This window comes from Indicator indicator, chromosome 2 (genome assembly GCF_027791375.1).
Source record: "Indicator indicator isolate 239-I01 chromosome 2, UM_Iind_1.1, whole genome shotgun sequence".
Classification (NCBI taxonomy): Eukaryota; Metazoa; Chordata; class Aves; order Piciformes; family Indicatoridae; genus Indicator; species Indicator indicator.
Genome location: NC_072011.1, coordinates 42,324,001 through 42,344,946, shown reverse-complemented (window position 1 = coordinate 42,344,946; position 20,946 = coordinate 42,324,001). Strand labels below are relative to the sequence as shown.

The following is a 20,946-nucleotide window of genomic DNA, read 5'->3' as shown; positions in this document are numbered from 1 at the left end:
GAACAAAGGGGACAGGACTCCTGCCTGTCTGGTAAACAAGATGTTTATCTGGGGTGGGAGCATGTAAGCTGACCACTGTTCCCCCAGAAATAAGGTCTTTGCTTCTGCCTTTTATGGTTATAGCCTGGCAGAACACATCTCCATTGGGCAGCTGCGCATTAGCTTCAGTGCCCCATTGGACCAATCGATCCCTGGCAAGGTGTATATATACAAGCTACTTGGTAGTCACCTTTGCCTTGCCTTGCCTTGCTTCAAGCCTTGCTTCAAGCTTTGCTTCAAGCCTACTTGAACCTATCTTGTAGAAGCCGCCTTGAGTTGCTCTGCCCTGCCTCGAGTGCCTGGTCCAGATCCTGGGATAAAGCCACAAGCCATACACATGCAAGCTGGAGAAGCCACAGCCTAGAAGCCAGATCCACCTAGCCTGCTTCCCCTTGCCACTAGAATCATGCCGTGCCTCAGTTTACCCAGGAACCAAGAAAGCGCCCGTTGTGAAGGGCGTCATTAACTGCCCACCATCTCCTGAAGCCAGATCAGCCTGGGACCACGCGGTGAACTCTCACACAGCAGCAGCAGCAGCATCCCCATGTGGGTAAAACGAGCTGTGAGTTATAATTCCTTGCCCTTTGGGTTTAAAGGTTCTTATCGAGCCTCCCCCCCGCTGTAATCAAGCGCTATCTGCTCTCAAGGGCTTTCTCTTTCCAAGCTGTTGCCTCCTAATTTGCATAGAATAGTTTGTATTTGCCCTGAAACTGCATATTCCCATTGTAAATATATATTCCAACTGTACAATGATCCTATTCAATGAGTTTTGGCATATTTTTATTAATAAAGGGTTATTATTTTTGTTGTGAGGGTAACTAATAAATAATTCCCCCCTCGACCACAACATTTACTTTTGTGGACATCCATCTACATGCAGCTTTTGGAGAAAGAAGTGAAACCTGGCCTGCTTTGCTGCTGCTGAACAGCTGGTAAATTTAACTTAAAGGATTCAGAATCCACGTTTTCCCCCTGCTATTGTCTCCTTTTCCTGCTTTTTCTCACTTTTCTCATTTGTAAAATAGACATGCTACTTCCCTATTTTATAGGTATACGATAAAGTGTAAAAATGTGATTTTTGAACCTGGCACTTAAATTATATTTTTATAAATAATTTTTATGCAAACTTGATAGCTGTGCAGCTCTAATCTACATTTTTCTTATGTGACTGTTTGTTTCATGTTCCAAGGGGTCCTTCCACTTTAATAAATGGGACCCTAGGATACACTGCCTACTCTGCAGTGTGAAGCGACTATAAATCAGACAGTACAATTAACAGTGGTACTATTCTGCTGGTCTTCATTACATTTTAAAATTATCATGCCACAGTCAGGGAAAGAAGTGTTAATTTCATAAATCTATGTGCCAGATCTTTGCTTAAGATGTTAGAACCACCAGAAATGTTCTTTAAATGAAACTTGGACTGTACGGATTAGACTGACACTTACAGAAAGATGTTTATGCCATGAAAAAAAAGGATGAAGGCAACACTTCTGCTAGACACTCTTCTGTGCAAATTTCTGTACTGGCACTTAATACTACTGGCATTTCACAAAAGAGAGCTCAGCCCACAGCTCAGTACAGTTATATTTGAGAGCATTCTTGCAAAACACCCCGAGAAAATGTTAGCATCAATACTAAAAATAAAAACCCAACAAACCCAAAACAAACTAAAAAAAAAAACAAACCAAACAACAAAACAAGACCACCACCCCCCCCAACAACAACAAATATTCAAGAAAATCCAGGTCTGATGCTAATCCAAAGGAAAAATTGAATTACTGTTAATTTTACTATGATTATCTATGCCAAGCAAGATAAAAAAGGGCCACTAGCTTGGTCTGATTATAAATTTAATACTTTATAGATGTGGGTATACATGTAAATTTCAGTCAAGGATGAGTCAAACCCCAAAGTTTCCCTTAGTCAGAATTACACACAAAAAAAAAAGATAGGACATATAAGACTGACTCTTACTACAATGAGCAACTGAATTCTCAAAGCCAGGGCATTTAGAAAAGCAGCGAAAAGCAAGTGCCATTATAAAAATCATTGTCCTTAGTTAAAATGCAATCAAGGATATCACAATAACAATTCAAAATATGAACTATTTTCAGGGCATATATAGGAAAGCTGTGATGCCTGATTCTGCTGACAAACAGGCAAAATGCAAAAACTGTGAAGTGTTATAAATTGGTAGAAACGTCTTGCATAGTGTCAGAGAGAAGGCCATTCAATAAAAAAAAAAAAAGAACGGATGTACTTGTTTATTCATTTTTCATAAGGTTATGTTGAAAAACAAACTGACTGAAGATTAGGTTTTATATTCCAAAGACAGAAAAAAAAAAAACATTACTTTTTAATACTATAGCCTATATGGCTTTTTACAGAGTCATGCTTCAACAAACCATGAAATTTAGAGTATAAGCTTCCAGTAAGTGCAGCAGAAAAAACAATCTCTCACCTTTCTGCCAAAGGTCTTTTACAGAAGCTTACTGCATTTCTGCCTCAGATGTAGTACACTATATGTACATAAAGTAACTTTGCCAAAATAACTTCATAATCAGGGGTATTTCAGTGTTTGCAACAAATGCAAATACTTAATAATAACAACGTTTAAAGCATTTTTCAAACTTGTCTTGCAAATTTAAGTGTTAACTAACAGTTTTTTGAACACTTACCTTGACATGCAACAGTTCAAATTCTGGACAGTATACAAAAACTAACCAAAATTTACAGATAATCAGTTATGGGAATTCTTATTTAGGAATCTAAAACTCAGGATACACAGAGGTAAGTTCTGGCCAGTGATCATCACCTTCTTTCTGGGCTGAAATCTACACTGTAATTTTTGACATTTACAGCAGTATTGTAGATCTTTGTGTATCTTATAAAGTCTTCAATGTAGAAATGTAGAGAGTTTAACTGTTCTAGAAAGATCAGATATTTCTTTTGTCCTTTTTTCAGTTGTGGTTCTTGCTGATTCAAGGAGGCCAGGAAGAGTTAAGTATATAATTAAAATCACACTGACAAAGGCTAAGAACTGAAATACCAACTCTGAGCCAGCTGCCAGAGCTGGAGTTGTTCACATTGGCATTTTTTCTGTCACATAACAGATTTATTTCTAAAACCTGTGCAGTGTCTACTCATATAGTGACAGAAAAACGAGACATCCCCCAAACAAGCAATGAAAGTCTGAAATTAAGCAAAACTATTTCATGTGCAGTGTGATCTTTACCAAAATAAACAGAAATTTCACTAATAAGCTAGGTTTTTCAAAGAGTGCTGGTGGTTAGAGGTAGTGGGAAGAAAAGTGAGGGTCACTGTCAAAACCCTTTTTCCTGTCTGTTAAAAATAAACAAAACCCCTACTCACCCAGTAAGAAAAGGAAATCTTTGACAGAGCTACGGTATCATTATTTTCTGTGTGTGCAAACGTTTGTTTCAGAAAACTTAAGGCAGCTGACCAGACCTGAAGGCTCTGGATAGAAAATATTAGAATGCTTTTTCCCCTCCTAACTTGCAACAGTTTTGTTTTTTCAATTGGTGCTAAGTAATACTTCATAAAAACAAAACACATGTGAAAGAGATTTAAAAAAAAAAAACAACAATAAAAACAAAAACAAAGTCCTGAAGCTTGAGTCACTGTCTCTGGGCATACATCTTCAACACATTTTGTTGACTGTAAGACTGAGAACTACCTTTCATCTACCAGGGGGAGAGATATTAATCAGCAAAGCAAGGACTAGGGTAGGTGACTATTCAGAATTTAGGGTGGCAGAAGGTAAGACCCTAGAACTTTGCTGTATATATAAAACAGCTGGGAATGCAAATGTAACTCTCACAAAAATCAAAACAGTAACAAAAAAGGCAGAAATACTTGCATATTGTCAAACTGTGCTTCTGCAAAATCCAGTCCAAGGAATTTTTCTGCTGTATCATTTGTGTTAAAAAGGGAAATGGCTACTTAAAAGCAAGTACAAAACTCACACTCACTTTCTCTGACACAGAATGAGAAATTTACCACATGAGATTTCTATGGCTCTCTTTGGTTGCTGTAAGACGAATGGAATTTGTTAACTGCCTAAATGGCTTGCCACAATTCTGACCAATTTATTTACTGTATAGACTCAATTACTGTGGCAAATGCCTTGATGTGAGACTCTCCTCAAAAGCTTGAAAGGGAAGTGGAATGCACAATGAGAATCCTTCTTGAGTATTCCACTCTTTTCACACTTTGATAGGGATCACCGTAATGACCCCATACATTGATTTCTGGTGAATTATCACTATTCTCCGCAGTATGGCACATAGCTGCACATTGTCACATGGCACTGCAAGACATCAGTCTTTGAAGAACACAGCTGTAACGAGAGAAATGCATGCTCTATAGAACTTACTGCAAAATAAATAGTGCATAGAAAAAGACATCCTCAAATTAAAAAAGACATTTAAAGTTTGGGTATTCTTCATTACAGGAAAAGCCTCCATGCTAGGGCCATTATCCGCCAGAAAAGCTCCATCTGTGTATAATTATTTCTGATAAATGACATTAAGCTTCATTAAAAAGGTAGAGGGGATGTGAGAGAAGATAGAGAGAGCTCAAGCTGTAAATAAATCTCTCCACTGTATTTCACTTAATATCATCCCAGCAGGAAGTCATAACAAATTTTCTTTTGTAGGTAGTATTTTCAAATGCTCTGCATGCTGTGCTGCCTAATATCCATCACCTTCAGTGTATGTTCGCAAGCGTGCAGCAATTTGGGATGAAGGACACTAATTCCCTATGCTACTTCCCATCCCTTTAATCACCTTCCTACTCACCCCCAAGTTGTTCTCAGTCACAATAAGAACACATTGTTGTAACACGATTTAATTCCTAACTGAAGACATTTTCAGAAAACTCGCCCCAATGAGCACTGGAGAAGCACCAAATAGTAGAGCAGCAGAGCTGCTGAGGCCCCCTGCCCTGTGAAGCCGAAATGTTTTGCTGAAGCATAGTATTTTGCTGAATTCTCTAAGAATGTTGTTTTAAGGCCTTGTTTTCACACCAGACTACAGGTTTCCCATGAAGTTCTGGACAGAAGGAAGAGATGATGGGTGATCAGCAGGCAACTGTGTATGCAAAGCAGAGACAAGAGTTACGTGGGAAGTTTGCTCTTTATTACAAGAACTGGTATCAGCACATTCACATTTGAATTCTGGTGTATTTCTGACAATATTCTCACATATAGATGTAACACAATAACTCAGTTAAATTTTATTTTAGTTAGTGTAATAAATTACTACAATCCCAAAACAACACTTTGCATTTTATCCACAGCCAATCTGTTTACGCAAAAAGAATTTATATAAAAGTCTACCTACTTGTAAAGAGGATAAATACTTCAGCAAATCAGCAAAACCATCCTATGTAAATAGTTAACACAACTGAAAATAAGTGTATCACATCAAAGATTTTTAGTCCTAGTGTTTTGTGAACAATATTATTTCCAGCAGTTGCCTCTTTGTAGAAGATCCCGAGTAGCTCTTTGAGACTTCCTGCTGACCAATAAGTATGTTTTTCTTGCAATGTTTACAACTATTTACCAGCCACAACAAAGTAAAACTCAGTTCAAGCAGGACTGCACCTTTGAAAAACGAAATTGCACACTTAAGTTGAAGAAGGCAGATTTTTAAAGCTCAACGTATTAGACACAAGATGAACTTTTAACAGAGGTTTAGATTAATTTTAAACAACTTTATCTCTTTATCTCACTGTGTTTGCCGATTTTTAACCTCCTAGCTTAACTTCAGGGAGAGTTTTTGCCTGACAGAGTTCAGTAAAGAAGATGGGTCATGAAAGAAGAGATGGATTTTTCCATGAAACTAAGTTTTAAGCAAGTAACCAGCAGCAGTCTAGACAAACATGCATTAGACTCAGTACTATGTGCAATTGCAGTAATTAAAAAACTAAAGGTTTTAAAGTCAAATTTCACAAGATATTGGTACCTTTCCTCGGATACATGTAATAGTTTATCAGTTATGTGAGAAGGAGTTTCTCAAAATGACAGTGCTTCAAAATCATAGCTGAATTGTATACTACAGTTCCAACAGCTGTAAAGTTGGTTAGAAGCTCCTGCAACCCCTTTTAATTAGTTCTTTGGTTAAACCATTAATGTCGATTTTGTGAATAACTTCTAACCTTTCCCTTTGCTGCAAAAACCCAGACCATTTACTTCAAGGAAACATAGACCTAAGAACAAAGATAAACGTTTATCCCTCCTTCGCTGTTAAGTTAAGACCCAAGCACTTACATTCCTCTTTGCTCGGTGAAGTCACATTCAGTTCTGTCAAAAGTTGCTGGTTGGAGTTAGCGGCCTGCGTGGTTAGAGAGGTATTGCTGTTGTCACTATTTGTTTCTCCAGAGAACAGATCTGACTGGTTGTTGCTTGTGCTGGGAGTAGAGTCATCATCTGGCTGCTTCTTCTGGAAATCTGTCAAAATCAAGATTTCATGTGTCATCCCAGTTGCTCAATCTCACCATCGAATTTTATACTCAAGAGCATCCAAAAGCTTACAGCACATGGCACCATTTAAAAAAAAACAGTTTACACAAAGTCCATATGAAAGCACAAAGGAACAAACATCTGATGAGGGAAGAACTAAGGCATTTAATACAAGTATAAGGAAACGCTACACTTCTCTGAAAACAGCATTTCTCACTGCTGTCATGTAAAATCCCACCAATATCAGTTTTGGCAAAGCTAGCATAGGTAGCTATGGTTCCAGGTTAGCATGAGAGAGCTGGTGAGAGATTGCCTTTGCATCACTTGTTTGATGTGTGTGTGGGCTTGCTCCATCTTCTTCCCTTCACTTACACAGACATTGCAATTAAAAGTTTCTCATTTATCCATGTTATGATCATATAGTTATGATCTCAAAAGTTTTTTTTTTTAATTTTGGTTAGCAAGTCACACTAAGTCTCCAAATTGCTCCCATAGTCCAAATTCCATGTCTTTGATAGATGATATCGTGAGGCTTTACCTTCCCTCCAAAACAGACTCAGGTTTGAGAGGAAATATGCTTTTCCTTTACAAGTGCAAATTCTCCCTTGAGAGTTTTCTCCTGAACCCACAGTCCTCATACCTGATCGATTACAGCACTAGTGTCAGTACCTACCAGCTACATTACTGAATTTCAGTCCAGCACAGCTCTGCCTTGGGATGCCTCCAGGGAACACACTACCAGTCAAGTGGATTTTCGTTTAACATCCAGTTATTCTCACAATGCAAAGGCACCTCATCTTTTTACAGAGACAGTTGCAGATGAAGTGCTTCACCTCTTGGTATTCTTAAATACTTTAAATTACATACAAAGGCAGAATTTATTCATTATGCAAACACATAAATTGGTATTTGGTTGCTCAATATTATGTTGTGACAGAGAGGAAAAGAGAGCAGTCCATAAATACTCACAGATGACAATGTGTTACAACATGGATCGCCAACATGACTCACTGGGATTGGGAAGCACTACAGTCAAACAGTCCCTAAAGGCTGATTTAAGATTAAAGTCATTTGCCAGAGAAAACAAGCTGTATTTCTGCTGTGGAAGAGTCAGCCAGAAGTCCAGCTTGGAAAGGAACAAGCTCAAAGCCAGGCAAGACAAGCTCTTCCCTGGAAAAACAGTGGGATGTTTTTTGTCACAGATGGGTTACTGGACCCAAGATGTCCCACTCAGTTCTTACTAGTTATCAACAAAGCTTCACCCAACTTGGGTTCCAAATTGCAGTGTCTGCACAATCAAGAAAGCTTCAAGTACTTGTACACTAGCCACAGCCACAGTGATTAGAACTGGAACCAACACCCCAAAATGTAAAACTCATCAACTCTTCATGAATCTAAGGCCATAGTCCTGTCAGAAGGGGACATGTTGGCTGAAAATATAAAGAGGCTACAAAGACTCTAAGCTTTATTCTACCCAAGGTAGTAAAGCTGTATTGCGTGCACCTACCAGAGAAACTTCATCTTTTAACGAGCAGGGCAAAAAAAAAAAATTATGTTCAACATTATACACCGTGAGTAATCTATACAATGCATTAAGAAAGAAAGTGCAAAGTTACAGACAGCAATAGATACTACGAAATATATTATAATTCAGCAAGTCAAAAATTCTCAGTGTTTTTTGTTTTATTTTCAGGATTTGTGTTGTTAGGAATTTTTTTCTAAATACCTGCACTATCTCATTGTTATCTTAAAAATGGTATAAATAATAAATATCCTGGCAGTTCTAACAATAGTACAGAAGTACTCGTGCTGCATTGTGGCTCCCAAAGCTGCAAGTTTAAGAGCACACTGACCAATGTGGTTTGTTGTTTGTTAGGTTTGGTGTTTTTTTCCCTCCTGAAAAACTATTCACTTTGCAACCTATTGATAAATTCTCCAGCTTCAAAGCATAAAACGGTGTTAAAAATGGTCATTTGGTGACAGCATTTCCCAACAAGCATACTAGTGAAAGAGCTCAGAGTCATCACACAGCAGCAAAATCCACCATGGCAGTTAAACGCTCTTTGCCTTCATGAATCCAGGACTTCATGTTCAGAACTAGCATTTACTCGGACTGCAAATCAACTTTCAAAAAAAAGCCTTTGCTTGCCCAGTTCTGTGGAATGTTTCCCATTCCTGCTCTTTAACCCCTTTTTCACTGTAGACAGGAGTACCTGAGGAAAGTGTTGAAACTGCTGATCTCAAGCACCTAAGACATACTAGCTGCAGCTGAACCTGTACTACTTATTTACATTACAGCAATTAACAGTTGACTTAGCAATATGGTGCCAACAACAACACAGGACTTATTCAGTGACATAGTTTACATAATGAATTCAGCCGAAATTGTCAACAGATTTCTGAACATACTGCTTTATGATTTGTAGCCTAGTATTCGCCTGGTACAAATACATATCTAATGACATACTGGGTGAGCTATATTTCTTGTATGTCCTGGTGAGCATTTAGCTTCTGTTTACCAGCACTCTCATTTACACACAACTTGCAGATCACCTTGATCTCCTCTCCAAAGCACAATAAAAGCTGGCAACAGCTACACCCGTGCACTGTTTGAATAAACCCAGTTAAGCCTTAACTGCTTAACAAACAAACAAAAATACACACAGAATACAGGCAAGACCCTGGCAAGTTTAGAAGGGGAGGGTTTATACTGATTAAATCAGAATGTAATTCGGTTGACAGAACAATGGCTTTTCCTCATAGTCTCCACGAGGTTAAAACAGGACAAGGGTTGGCAAGATACCATCATCTGCAGATTTTATTTAGAGACGCATGCAAAACACTTTTTTTTCCTTAATTTTTACTGATACACTAGCAAAATCTGTGCCAAACTGCACAATGACTAACTAAAAAAATCCATCAAATCCATGTTCCCCTTTCCTAGTAACTTTTCTTTGAAACTTTTTACAGAAACTTTAACTGGTACAGGGTTTAGTGGAAACAAACTTTCTCCATCTGTCAGATAATATCTTGGGTATTTTTTTTTTTCCAAGGTTGTCACCTTTTCCCTATTGCCTTCAGGTTTGGTTTTTTTTGGTGGCTGTGGTGGTTGGCTTCCTTTTTTAAGTGCAAGATATCCTGGTGTTAGTTACAAAGTGGAACCAACACCAAAATAAGATGTGAAAATAAGCAGTTACTTGCATGGGGGAATAACGCAAGGAAAAGGTCTATCAATAAAATGCATGAAATACACCGAATAAATCATTACTGCAAGTAGTAAGCAGTGACACTGCCAGTCTTCTAGCTCCAAAATTCTTTCACTTTTTTAAGCGCTGCACCCAGCATCTCAACTAGCTGAGGTAGGGCTCTCATGTGCTGGATGTTAATAGTAGGAGTGCTATTTTGGGTTTGTTACTCAGATTTCTTAGTAAACAAAACAATGATTATGTGCCTATACAGGCATTATAAAAACTTCATATTATACATATATAATTAATTCAAATGGTTTAAAAGAAAAGAAAGGCAAGAAGCCAGATTTGTTTCCAGACGTCAGAAGACTAGTTCTTTTGCAAGACAGTATTTTGTCCATTTGTGTTCATAAAAGAACATCAATAACCAAAGTCACTATCCCTGCAGCTTCTGACTCTAACCCATAAAACTAGAGGTGCCATACAAAATCACATCTTCTGCACAGGACTAAAACTTCCTCATACACTTATCCAGTTACTGTTACCAGGTCAGGGTGAGCAACCAGAAAGAGACTGTCTTCCCAATGTGATCTTTTTGCCCATTACCTCAAGATCAAATTGATAAATATTTAAAATATCTGAACTCTTCAATCACCTAAAATGCTCCTGAATCTGTGACAAAAAAAACAAAACAACAACAACAAAAAACCAACCAAAGAACCCCAACCAACCAACCAACAACAAAAAAAAAAGACGACAGTCCCAATTCCAGTATTTAGTTTACTTTAGCCATTGAAATCCAACAAAGTACCTAAGGAAATAGTAAGTCTTCAACTTTTGATTAACTGTAAGAGGTCTGTAACTATGCAAGGAACAACCCTTAGCTTCTGGAATGTAATTTGTGGGATTACAACCAGTTAAAACTTCAGGGAAAGGCAAAACCAAACAATACCAGTGCATCATAAAGCATTTTACTCTGAAAAAGACAGGCATGTCAAACTATTACACAAAATGACTTCATACTAAGCCTGGGCTGCTTCTCATTTACATTCATGCTATGGTATAAGCAAAATTTATGAAACTCTCAAAGGGAGGAATTTTCCTTTGGGTTTATTTTAAGAGTCAAGGTTAAACCCCCTTTAAAACCTCTTACTATTCTCAGGTCTATTACAGATTTTTTCATTAATATGGGCTCATTCAAATAAATTAAGGATGTTGCAAGAGGCATCAGAATAAACAGCATGCTAAGGGGAAAAATTTAGAGTTTTTAAAGTAATTATTTTTGGTGACAGGCAATATTACATTATTCCTTTATTTTTGAGTCTTACAGCTCCTGTAACTTAGCAGTGTGACTAGCAAAAAAGTTATTTAGAGAGTGTTTGCTTCTTACACTGCATTATATGTGCAATCTGCACATTTTTATTAACAAGCCATCTTGTTCTTTCACAGAACATAAATTAAGAGTGGCATGTCAAATGTCTACTAGCTCATCAGTATCTCAATGTACACAATACACTTTTATGTTACTCTAGTCTCATCAGAACACAGTTCCATGCTTAAAAGAACATATGTTTTGAGTACTCCATGGGAAGTAACATAAACATTGACACTGCTACAGTGAAATGCTTATTTTAAGTTATTGTATCACTTTATTTCTTCACATGCCTGGAAATAGTACTGACCTGGAAATAGTACTTCACATGACTATGGAATATTACTGCAAGTCTGAAGATTTTATTGACTTATTCGTTGAGAACTTTCCTAGTTCATAGCTTACTGAAGATGCTTCAAGTGTCATTAATCTATAACTACATTTTGCATAATAAATTACTGCTAAACAGATAAAACCTTTCCTATAAGGAGATATCTGAATGCAATCTAAAGCTCCAATAATGGACTGGGAATAAAATTCCATTTGGAGGAATTTTTTTTTATTTTGAAATAACACACAGACAGAAAGATACGCTAGCCCACTTGCAGAATAAACACAGATATCCTGCCTTCTGGGGAATGCACTGTAGAATTTGTGTTAAGAGAAGACAACTGAAGTCATAAAACCGAATCAGAGGTAAGTAGTGTACAAAACTGTATTTATAAATACATAATACATAGCATCTACAAAAAGATATTTCTTAATACAGCCACAATAATAATAGCTACAGTAAGTGGATGAATAGAAAATGAGACTGGAGAGTTAATAATTATCACAGTATATTTTTGTATGAGCTGTCAGCAGAGCTCATCACTTTCACAGTAAGGCACAAAGCACAGGGAGAACTAACAAACCAGTGAAAATACTAGAAAGATTACTTTCTATACAACTGAATTTTATTAAGAATTGTGAGCAAATATAGTACAGGAAATCCATTCAGCTCTTAGGGGATTTATTAATAAATATAACTCTTCCATTTTTTCCATGAAGAAAACCTGAAATGAGTTCTTTATGCTCAGTTATCCTTCATGATTGCTATACCTTTTTTAAATGGCAGCACATTATTACTATGAGTTTCAAATAATATTGTCATTTGGATGTTGCATATACTGTGCTTTTCATATAAATTTCATAATCTTTTCAAGTAAGTCATAAAAATACTAGAAGAAGGGCAAAACAAAAAAAGGATGGATTAGCAAGGGTAGCAAACAGACAGTGAGACCACGTCTGTAATTACATGTATTAATCATTCAGGAATTAGGATCACACTATGTAATAAGACTGTCACATTTGTAAAATTAACATAATAAAGTTGGTTTTGTTTTGTTGTTGGTTTTTTTTGGTTGGTTGGGTTTTTTGGGGGGTGTCGTCTGTTTGTTTGTGTTGGTTTTTCTTCGGTTGGTTGCTTGGCAAGAAAATTCATTAATAACTTGTAAATAAATGATAGCAAGACAAGAAGCATAAGATTATTACAGATGACCTTCAATTTAAGATCCAGGTCATTAATAAACACATATGCAGACATCTTTTTTAAGAATTTTTTTGTGTAAGAGTAGAAGAATCTATGGTAATCATATTAACCTGGCTTGTAAGACCTTGAATGATGAGCATGAAAAAATCTGCCATTTTAACAGCACATGATCCCAGCATCCCCAAAGTAGTTGTGAAATCCTGAATTGATGAAAAAGTAATTTTATTAGTGTATACAAAATTATCCTCTAAGAGCAGCTTCCCCCCAGGACAAACACTTCTCGATCTGCCAGATAATAACAATTTGCTTGTCATAATTATATAAGTAGTGAAAAACCATGTAAATAACATTTAACAAAACCTTTTATCATATTTCCTAAGGTTATTTAAAGTAGCATGATTACATTATTTCCACTAAAATTTTATTGTGACATAAAACTCAACATAAACAAGAAAAAATATTATCTGTCACCACAGAATCCAAAGTACTCAGGCTATGAAAACTACTATTTTGACAATCCACTTTAAATTTCCTGTTACATTTAGACTTTAATTCATTTGAGAGCATGTAGAGCGAGAAAGTACCCTACAAAGGTACTATTACATTGCCAAATCTAAACCTAATGAGTGGATAGCTATATAGCATGTGCATCTGACAGTGGAAAAACAAAATGTAGACAATTTATTCTGCAATTAACTGAGACTGTATAGATTCTTGAAACCATACCAAAGGATATTGGTAGTAACCCCACCCAAGGGGAAATTATGAACTTTAAACAAACTGTGGAAAACAAAGCAACCACTCCTTGATCATGACTTTCTTTTTCAATTATATGTGAAGTGGGAATTCATTTGGAAGAACATTTACCAAAACAGACCAGTAGTAAAACTAACTGAGAGCAGCTTCCCCTATGTTGTCACTGCGAAAGACAACAATGACAATAATTTGACCAACTCTAATGAGAAACGAGAAGAGAAACTCCAGTACCTGGAGGTCAGGAAAAGTAAACTGATACCAGGCTATGGAATTAGTCTGTAAATTTAACTGACTGCAGCTGTTTGAAGAATCCATTGGGCACTTCAGAAGGACAGTCATTTAACATGATCTAATGGTAACAGAACAGTGGAGTTTGAGTAGAATCAAACACAAGATGATTATTTAAAGGTACTTACGGAAAACATCTAAGCAGCTGCGATCGACAGAATTTATTCTAAAAGACAACTTGGAAAACATGTAATATGAGCATTTAAAAACAGACAAGGCAAAGCTCTAGAAAATATTCTCAAGGGTAAGCAGCACGTAGCCTACAAAACCCACAGCTCTATCACTCCCCTAAACTTATCTATGGCATTCTTTTAGTACTAGTACCCCTTTGTGAAACTAAGCAGATCAGTAAGAAATGTCCCATTTCAAATTAAATTCATGGTGTCACAATATATCCAAATTCACATTCTGAAAGGAGAAACATTCATTTTGATCAGAAGAAGCTGATCCATAAACCAAGCACTCTGCAACCACCATGAGTCATATATGAAGTAAACTAATAAATTCAACTTCTTGAGGTCCTATTGTACATAAATGAGAGCTTGAAAATGGAACAGTTAACTGATAGAAACAGAATTTAATAATCATTCATATTTATTCTAGACACTTCATTCACCAGGCACATAGGAATTAATATTGTTTTAATAAAAGAAATGTTTCAATTAGCTCTTCTTGTACTGGAGCTATCTTTTAATTCACCTTATTTCCAATACCTAGAGAGACCACTCCAATTTCAAAACTCTTGCCTATCATTTTTAAATTAATTTCTCCAGTCTAATTTATATGGTTCTAATTAAAGCGAACATTTGCCTCATTTTCTATCAATAATAGTCACATTTAGAGTTCAAGCATTCCCAAATATTTGATTATACTATGTATCACTAGGATTTTCACAAGGAATAGAAGGTCTCTACAGTAAAAAAAGCCTTTCTAGTACTAACCCACAAACTCCTCATCAGTCCCCCTTCCCTCACCTTCAGTTAAGACACCTTAGCTACCATTACCAAAACTCTCAAAACATTCTTCAGAATTACTCATTCATCAGACTCATTTCCCCAATATCATTTGAATGTTAAAAAGCATTCTGGAGGAGAAGGAAGAAAAGGCACTCATCCCCTACCTCACTTCCTAACTAGCCAACCTAACCCTCTGAAATGTGTGCCTGTGAGGAAGTATTTTGTTGCTATTTAGGTTTTACTAGCAAAGCACTGAATTGCAAACTGAAGTATAAAGTAGAAGTTTCTTCCAACTCTTCCTTCTGGAATCTGATGCTTCTTGTAATAAATAACTGCCTTTCATATGCAGTAGCTAGAGAAAAGCATTGAGAGATAACTCCAAGTCTGACAGTCCTGAGTTGTGGCAGCAAAAACTTTGCAATGGTTGTAGTTTCGATGAGGAATTTGTGACTGTAACCTACAACAATACGAGAAAACCCAGGTTATGTTTTAATCACACAAGTAAGAAAGCTCACTGGAAACTATCTGACACCCTTGTTAGTGCCTTAACTTCATGGTCCACGTGATGCTAACTTCCCAAAGAAGCCTGGGAGCTTAAGGGTGTAGCTGTAGTCTCCCACTTACCATCCTCTCCATCCTAATCTGTTATCACACAGAAATGCACAAGAGCGATGCTCGATGTGCCAAACAAAAAACTGCAGACATTCCAAGGACCAAGGAAAGGAAAGTTGATCTAGATTGAGGAATCCAAAAGGTCAAACAACTCACTAGACGAAGCTGCTGCAAATCACTGCGTTACATTGAATTCTGACTACGAAACATATGGCTCAGAAATTAACCCCAACTTAAGCACCCTTTACTTATTTTCAGCAAACTTGAAATACATTTATTTGTTTTCCAGTCTTTTAGAACAAAAATATGAATATGTGTAGATATTAAAGAATTGCCTACATAAGATAAGCATTGGTTAGGCTTCTCTATGAAGACATGCTGAAATTTTGATTTGATAAAAACATACTTATACTTATTCTTACTTATTAAAATTATCTTCTAGAAGATGATAGTAAAACCACTGAATTCAAGTCAATAATGTCATGTATTTTCATTATTAGCCAATTAATGTCAATTAACGTCAAAGAAAAGAGCTGGAATATATCTCAACATTTGAAATCAGTATAAAATGGCTGCAAAAAATGTGAGTTCATAGCTAAAGCTTCTGGATTTTTACTGACTTTTTTCTTATAAATTATGGCTGATTAAATTTTTAGATGCTTCTCTAATTTCTTTACATGAAAAAAGTGTAGAAAAACAAAAGGAATGGAAAAACTACTCTCCGCAGATGTATTCTTGTCCCCCCATTGGAAAAGATGGATAAATATACTTAACTCACTTATTTTTGTATAGCAAATACATGTCAACTTAAAGCATCTCTTGTGATGAAGTGACCCTTCTGCCTGTCAGTTATGGAGGATCGCTACTGAAACTGGATAAAATACATATTCTTCTCTATGGATTAATAAGGAAATAAAGAGGAAGTGCTATAAACAAAGAAGGCATGAGAAGAAAATAATCATTTTGCTCCTCATATCCACAATTTGTGATTTGATCTGATCTGACTTCTTGTGTTACCATTTGCAAGTTAACGTAGCTAAGAAAATTAGCCCTTCACCAGTGCTGTTGCTAGAGGTTTGGTGTGTAAATGGTTGTTATTGAACATAATAAATCTGGAATCCTTTAAATAGGAGTTCTCACTAGCAAAGCATAAATCTCTACATCAAGGGAGTCATGTAATAACATTAAACAGTACATTAATTAAATGTTGGTAACATTGGGATCCTATATACGAAAACAGATTCTGTGCCCAGTCCTCCATGTTAAAAGTTTTTTTGTTTTATATTTTTCCCCTAAGAGTTTAACAGTGTTACAGTCACAGAATTAGGACTCCTCTTCATGGAAAGATTCCTTCTCGTAGAAAGGCTCCAAAATTTTTGCTTTTCATATAGAGCCTTAAGAGAAGATTTAGAAGGTTTTGTAGATTCTTCTACTAATGACATTACAAAATAAACTGAAAATTATTTTGAGGGTTCCATCTTGGGGTGGGGGGGATGAGGGGGGAAGGAAAGAAGGGAAGAATTGTTTTACTGATGCTCTGAAAAAAACAAGAAAAATACATCCTTAAGTGCTTAATAAATAGAAAAAAAAACAAGGATGAAAAATGCTATTCTCATATGGCCATGAAAAGCTAAGAACCAAAATAGGCTTTCAAGTAATATTTGAAAGCATTCTTTCAAGCATTTTTGATATGCCTAAACAGACCTAGAAATAACTATTATATAGCTTCTTCAGGGGCTCACATTCTAAAGATCAATAGATTGAACCCATCTCTGAAAAAATTTATAGAGACTGAAGTCTTACAAATTATCAGTTTCTTGTATTAATAAGCTACAAGATAAACAGTTAATAACAGTCTTTCTCCTCCTTCTAATCACAGTTCAAGTACAAGTAATTACAAGCATTACTTCTGAATCTAACTGGGGACCAGCATATAAAATTCAGATCAAACAGCTAAATATGAATAAAATAAAGGATGACTACATTTTTAGGAAAAGCACCAAATGATTGCTTGAAGCTATTAGCTGTTTCATGAATACTGTTCTGATTACCTCCTTAAAGCACAAACATCCATAGAACCTATCTTTACAGGCCAGCAAAAATGGCAAAATGCAACTGATCTCAGCAGCTAAATGGAAGGGTAGCAGGAAACTTTGAGTAACTGACAAACTTGGAATAAATTGGGTCAAGCAGTCCAACTCTATCCCATATACTCAAAGAGCTAGAGTGGAGAAAACCCTACAATTCAGTTACCTTTAAAAAAGGGGAGCAGTCTGAGAGGCACTGCCCACCACAAAATTGTCAGATCAGAGTATTGATACAGCAGATTCAATTATGGCATGTCCACCACCAGAGGGAGGTGTTCCATTATACTGCACTTTCCAAAAACTTCCATTCCTGTGTATTTATGTCTTAAATTTTATTTAATCATCATAGTAGAGAACAAGTTTCCTTCTTTCTGTAAAGGCACTTAAAGAGTCTCTTGTTATGCATATCCACTTTAGAATAATTACTGCTATTTAACTGAAGAAACTCGGTAACTAATGCATTATTTCCATCTCAAACAATCAACAAACCTTTTATCCTTTCTATCCAACCCCTAACACAATGACAATAGAAAAGGTCATCTTCCAATATCACCCAAGACCATTACAGAAATTTTCCAAAACCAAAACTACTATTGCTTTCTTCAGTGCACAGAAATAAAGAAGTGGTATCACCTTGCCATCTTACATGGATCAGGTCAGTGTACCATTAAACTCTGAAGATGTATAAATAGAGGAAAAAGAGAGAAAATTGCAGAAGCATGACTTTGGTAAATTCTGCTGTATAAGTCTGTGGGAATAACCAATAGGTACAGTTCCCCAAAAGACAAAGGAGTGGTGCCAACAATCTCTAACTGCAAGCATTTGATTTGTGTTTAAGTGAGAATGGACAGAAGCAGGACATGTCTGGAAAAAGATTCAGAGTGCCAACACGAAGAGAAAAATGACTGCAATATATAAAGAGCCTAAATCACTCACTTGAAATTCATGACTGTTGACTACAGCAGGCAACACAGCTGCCCATGGAAAAGAAGAAAAAAATATGAAATCCCACAACCTAGCCATCTTACGTTACAATGATTCCACCTATTCTGCACACATAAGGAATAAAATCAACCCCACTTGTACTGGGTTTGGCCGAGCTGGAGCTAATTCTCCTCACAGAATCCTTCTAGTCCTATGTTTTGCAGCAGTAGTCGATAACATAGCAGTATTTTGGCTATTGTTGAATAAGTATCCAGGCTGTGGCTGTGTCTTTTCAATGTTTCCCTGCCTGAAGAGTACACTGAGAGGTGGGCAAGATCTTGGGAGGGGACATGGCTGAGCCAGCTGACCCAGATTGGTCAGAGAGGTATTCCATGCCATATGACGTCAGCTGAGATATAAGAATGAGGTAAAAGACGGAAGTGCGGGGATTTGTCCATGGCGTTTATCCTCCCATGCAACCACCAAGCTCAGAGAGCCCTGCTTCCTGAGACTGACCATCGTTCTGCTGATGGGAAGTAGAGACTAACATCTCTCTGCTTTTTGCTTCCATGTGGTCTATTGCTTTTGCTTATTATTGTTATTAAAATTGCTTCTATCTTATTATTGGCTTTTGTAATATTTTTCCCCCTCTCTCCTCCTGTCCATTTAAGAGGGGGAATGATAGAGCGGCTTTGGTGGGCATCTGGCCTCCAGACCAGGACCAAACCACCACACCACTGTGTTTGAAAAAAAAAGTTATATACTTCCTATGCTGCAGAGCTGAACAGCTAATACCTGCGAAACTGGAAAAAGCAGCAAAGAGATTAAAAAAAAAAAAAAAAGGCATTAGGTTTTCCTCCATGTATCACTGTGAATATAGGGTGCACCAACTCCAGTATTCAGGAGAAGAAACCTGCCATCCATTGCATTGGCTATTTTTAATTAAAGTCTGCAAGTTCTTTAATATGTGAACTTTAGCCTGTAGCTTCTGTCAAGACACTCTCCAAATCTAAATCTGATCTTGCTGGAGAAGCAGAAATATATCTAATAAAATAAAAAGAGAATGGAAAGTTTTACCTATTAAATCGGTTTTGCTTGGAAACAGTAATAGTAAATTTAACAGATTTACTCTGTGGCTTTTCACCGTTCTTCCTCATTTAAATGCTGCAAGGTAACATTTTAACATTGCTTAATTGTCTATATATTAAAATATCTCTGAGGCAAACAACTTCAGAAATTGTTCTTCTGAAGGATTGTATTCTCATAATCACATAGTAGGACTACAGTGACAGATATGACACCAATATGTTTTTATGCCTATATATAAAAGAAACTTCAACAAAATAAATATTTAGTGCAGACCAAAATGAAAGAAAAAAGATTATTTTTCTCTTAATATGGAAAAGAAACACTAAAACCATTACTTTGTTCATAGTATGGTCTTGGCTTATATCTACAAACGCTGTTTATGCACACCAGGGTTGCATGATATATTCTAGAATTCAACTTCAAGGAATATTCATTTCATTTTCTCTTACTTGTTCAATGTTCCTGTAAACATCTATACATCAATATTCTTGGCAAATAATAGTGGCAACTCAACTGAAAACAGGAATAAAATGCAAGTATTTCAGATGATCACATCGACACACACCTAATGTTTGAGAGTTTTTCCCTATAATTAAATTCCAAGTTGATGCATGCTTTTCTCCAAGACTTTAACTATGAAGTCTTTGTAGACTTGCATGCTAACAACATTGATATTGCACATAAATCAAATCCAGTTAGGCTTGAAAATTTGAAAGTTAAATCGTTTCAAAAAGGCAAGTCTTCGGAAAGTCTCCCACACGTGATTTTACAGACACCCAGGAACATTCCTTGTTATGCCCTAGCTTCTTCCTATCAAATTCTGCAATGACTAAGAACACATTAGCACTATAAACACTATGGTATGAACCCCATGTATTCAATTCCAGCAATGTATTCCCTTGCTAATTAATTTGTGACCTCTGAACACACTCTGGAACTTTTATCTACAATCTCCAGTTCCTGTTTCAGAACATAATCCAATCTTCACCGCAACACTGGTCTGGCTTCCTGCTTTTTCCTTCAATTCCAAGTTCCCCAGGCTATATTAGAACACATCAGCTGCATCTGGGATAAACAGTGTGGTTACAGAAGCTCAAGTTTCAATTACAAGACTTCAGTATTTCATATTTAATTTTAGGAATAATACCTGCTTTTATATTTTGCAGAGATTTACACTAATAGCTGTGCTAGTTCTTCTTTGCCTAATCCGTTCCAAGTCAAATTCTGCTTTATTAAATTACCACCAAACAGAGTTTTGGTTGTGATGATGCTTGAAATAGTAGATTTAAAGTTGCACATTTAAAAGATTTTTTTTTAAAAACAAAGGAGAATAAATCAGTGCCCTAAAATAGACCAGGGTGGCAGAGGTGATAGGAAACCAAAGCTTCTGTAGTATGTTCAACTGAATTATTTCAAACTGCTTTATATGAAACTGTACACCATTTAGAGTGAAATATGTCCCACATTACACATCTGAAGGTAAAGTTTCTATTTATTGTTCAGTCATCTTCTCGGTACTTGCAAATACAATTTCAATGCTGTTAGCCAGATTTTCATGACCATTTTGTAAGGGTATCCAACTGCCTTTAGAGATAGGGAAAAGCCAAGTACGAAGAA

The 20,946-nt window shown here is 36.4% G+C and overlaps 1 protein-coding gene across 2 annotated transcripts in view; it reads right to left on the bottom strand.

The window, feature by feature from the left end:
* Window positions 1–20,946, bottom strand: part of ZFAND3 (zinc finger AN1-type containing 3) — a 137,367-nt gene that overhangs the window by 41,758 nt on the left and 74,663 nt on the right. For both annotated transcript variants that reach the window (XM_054398384.1, XM_054398391.1), the window contains exon 3: window positions 6,335–6,514. In XM_054398384.1, coding sequence (XP_054254359.1) covers window positions 6,335–6,514 — 180 coding nt within the window. The remainder of the gene's footprint in view (window positions 1–6,334; window positions 6,515–20,946) is intronic.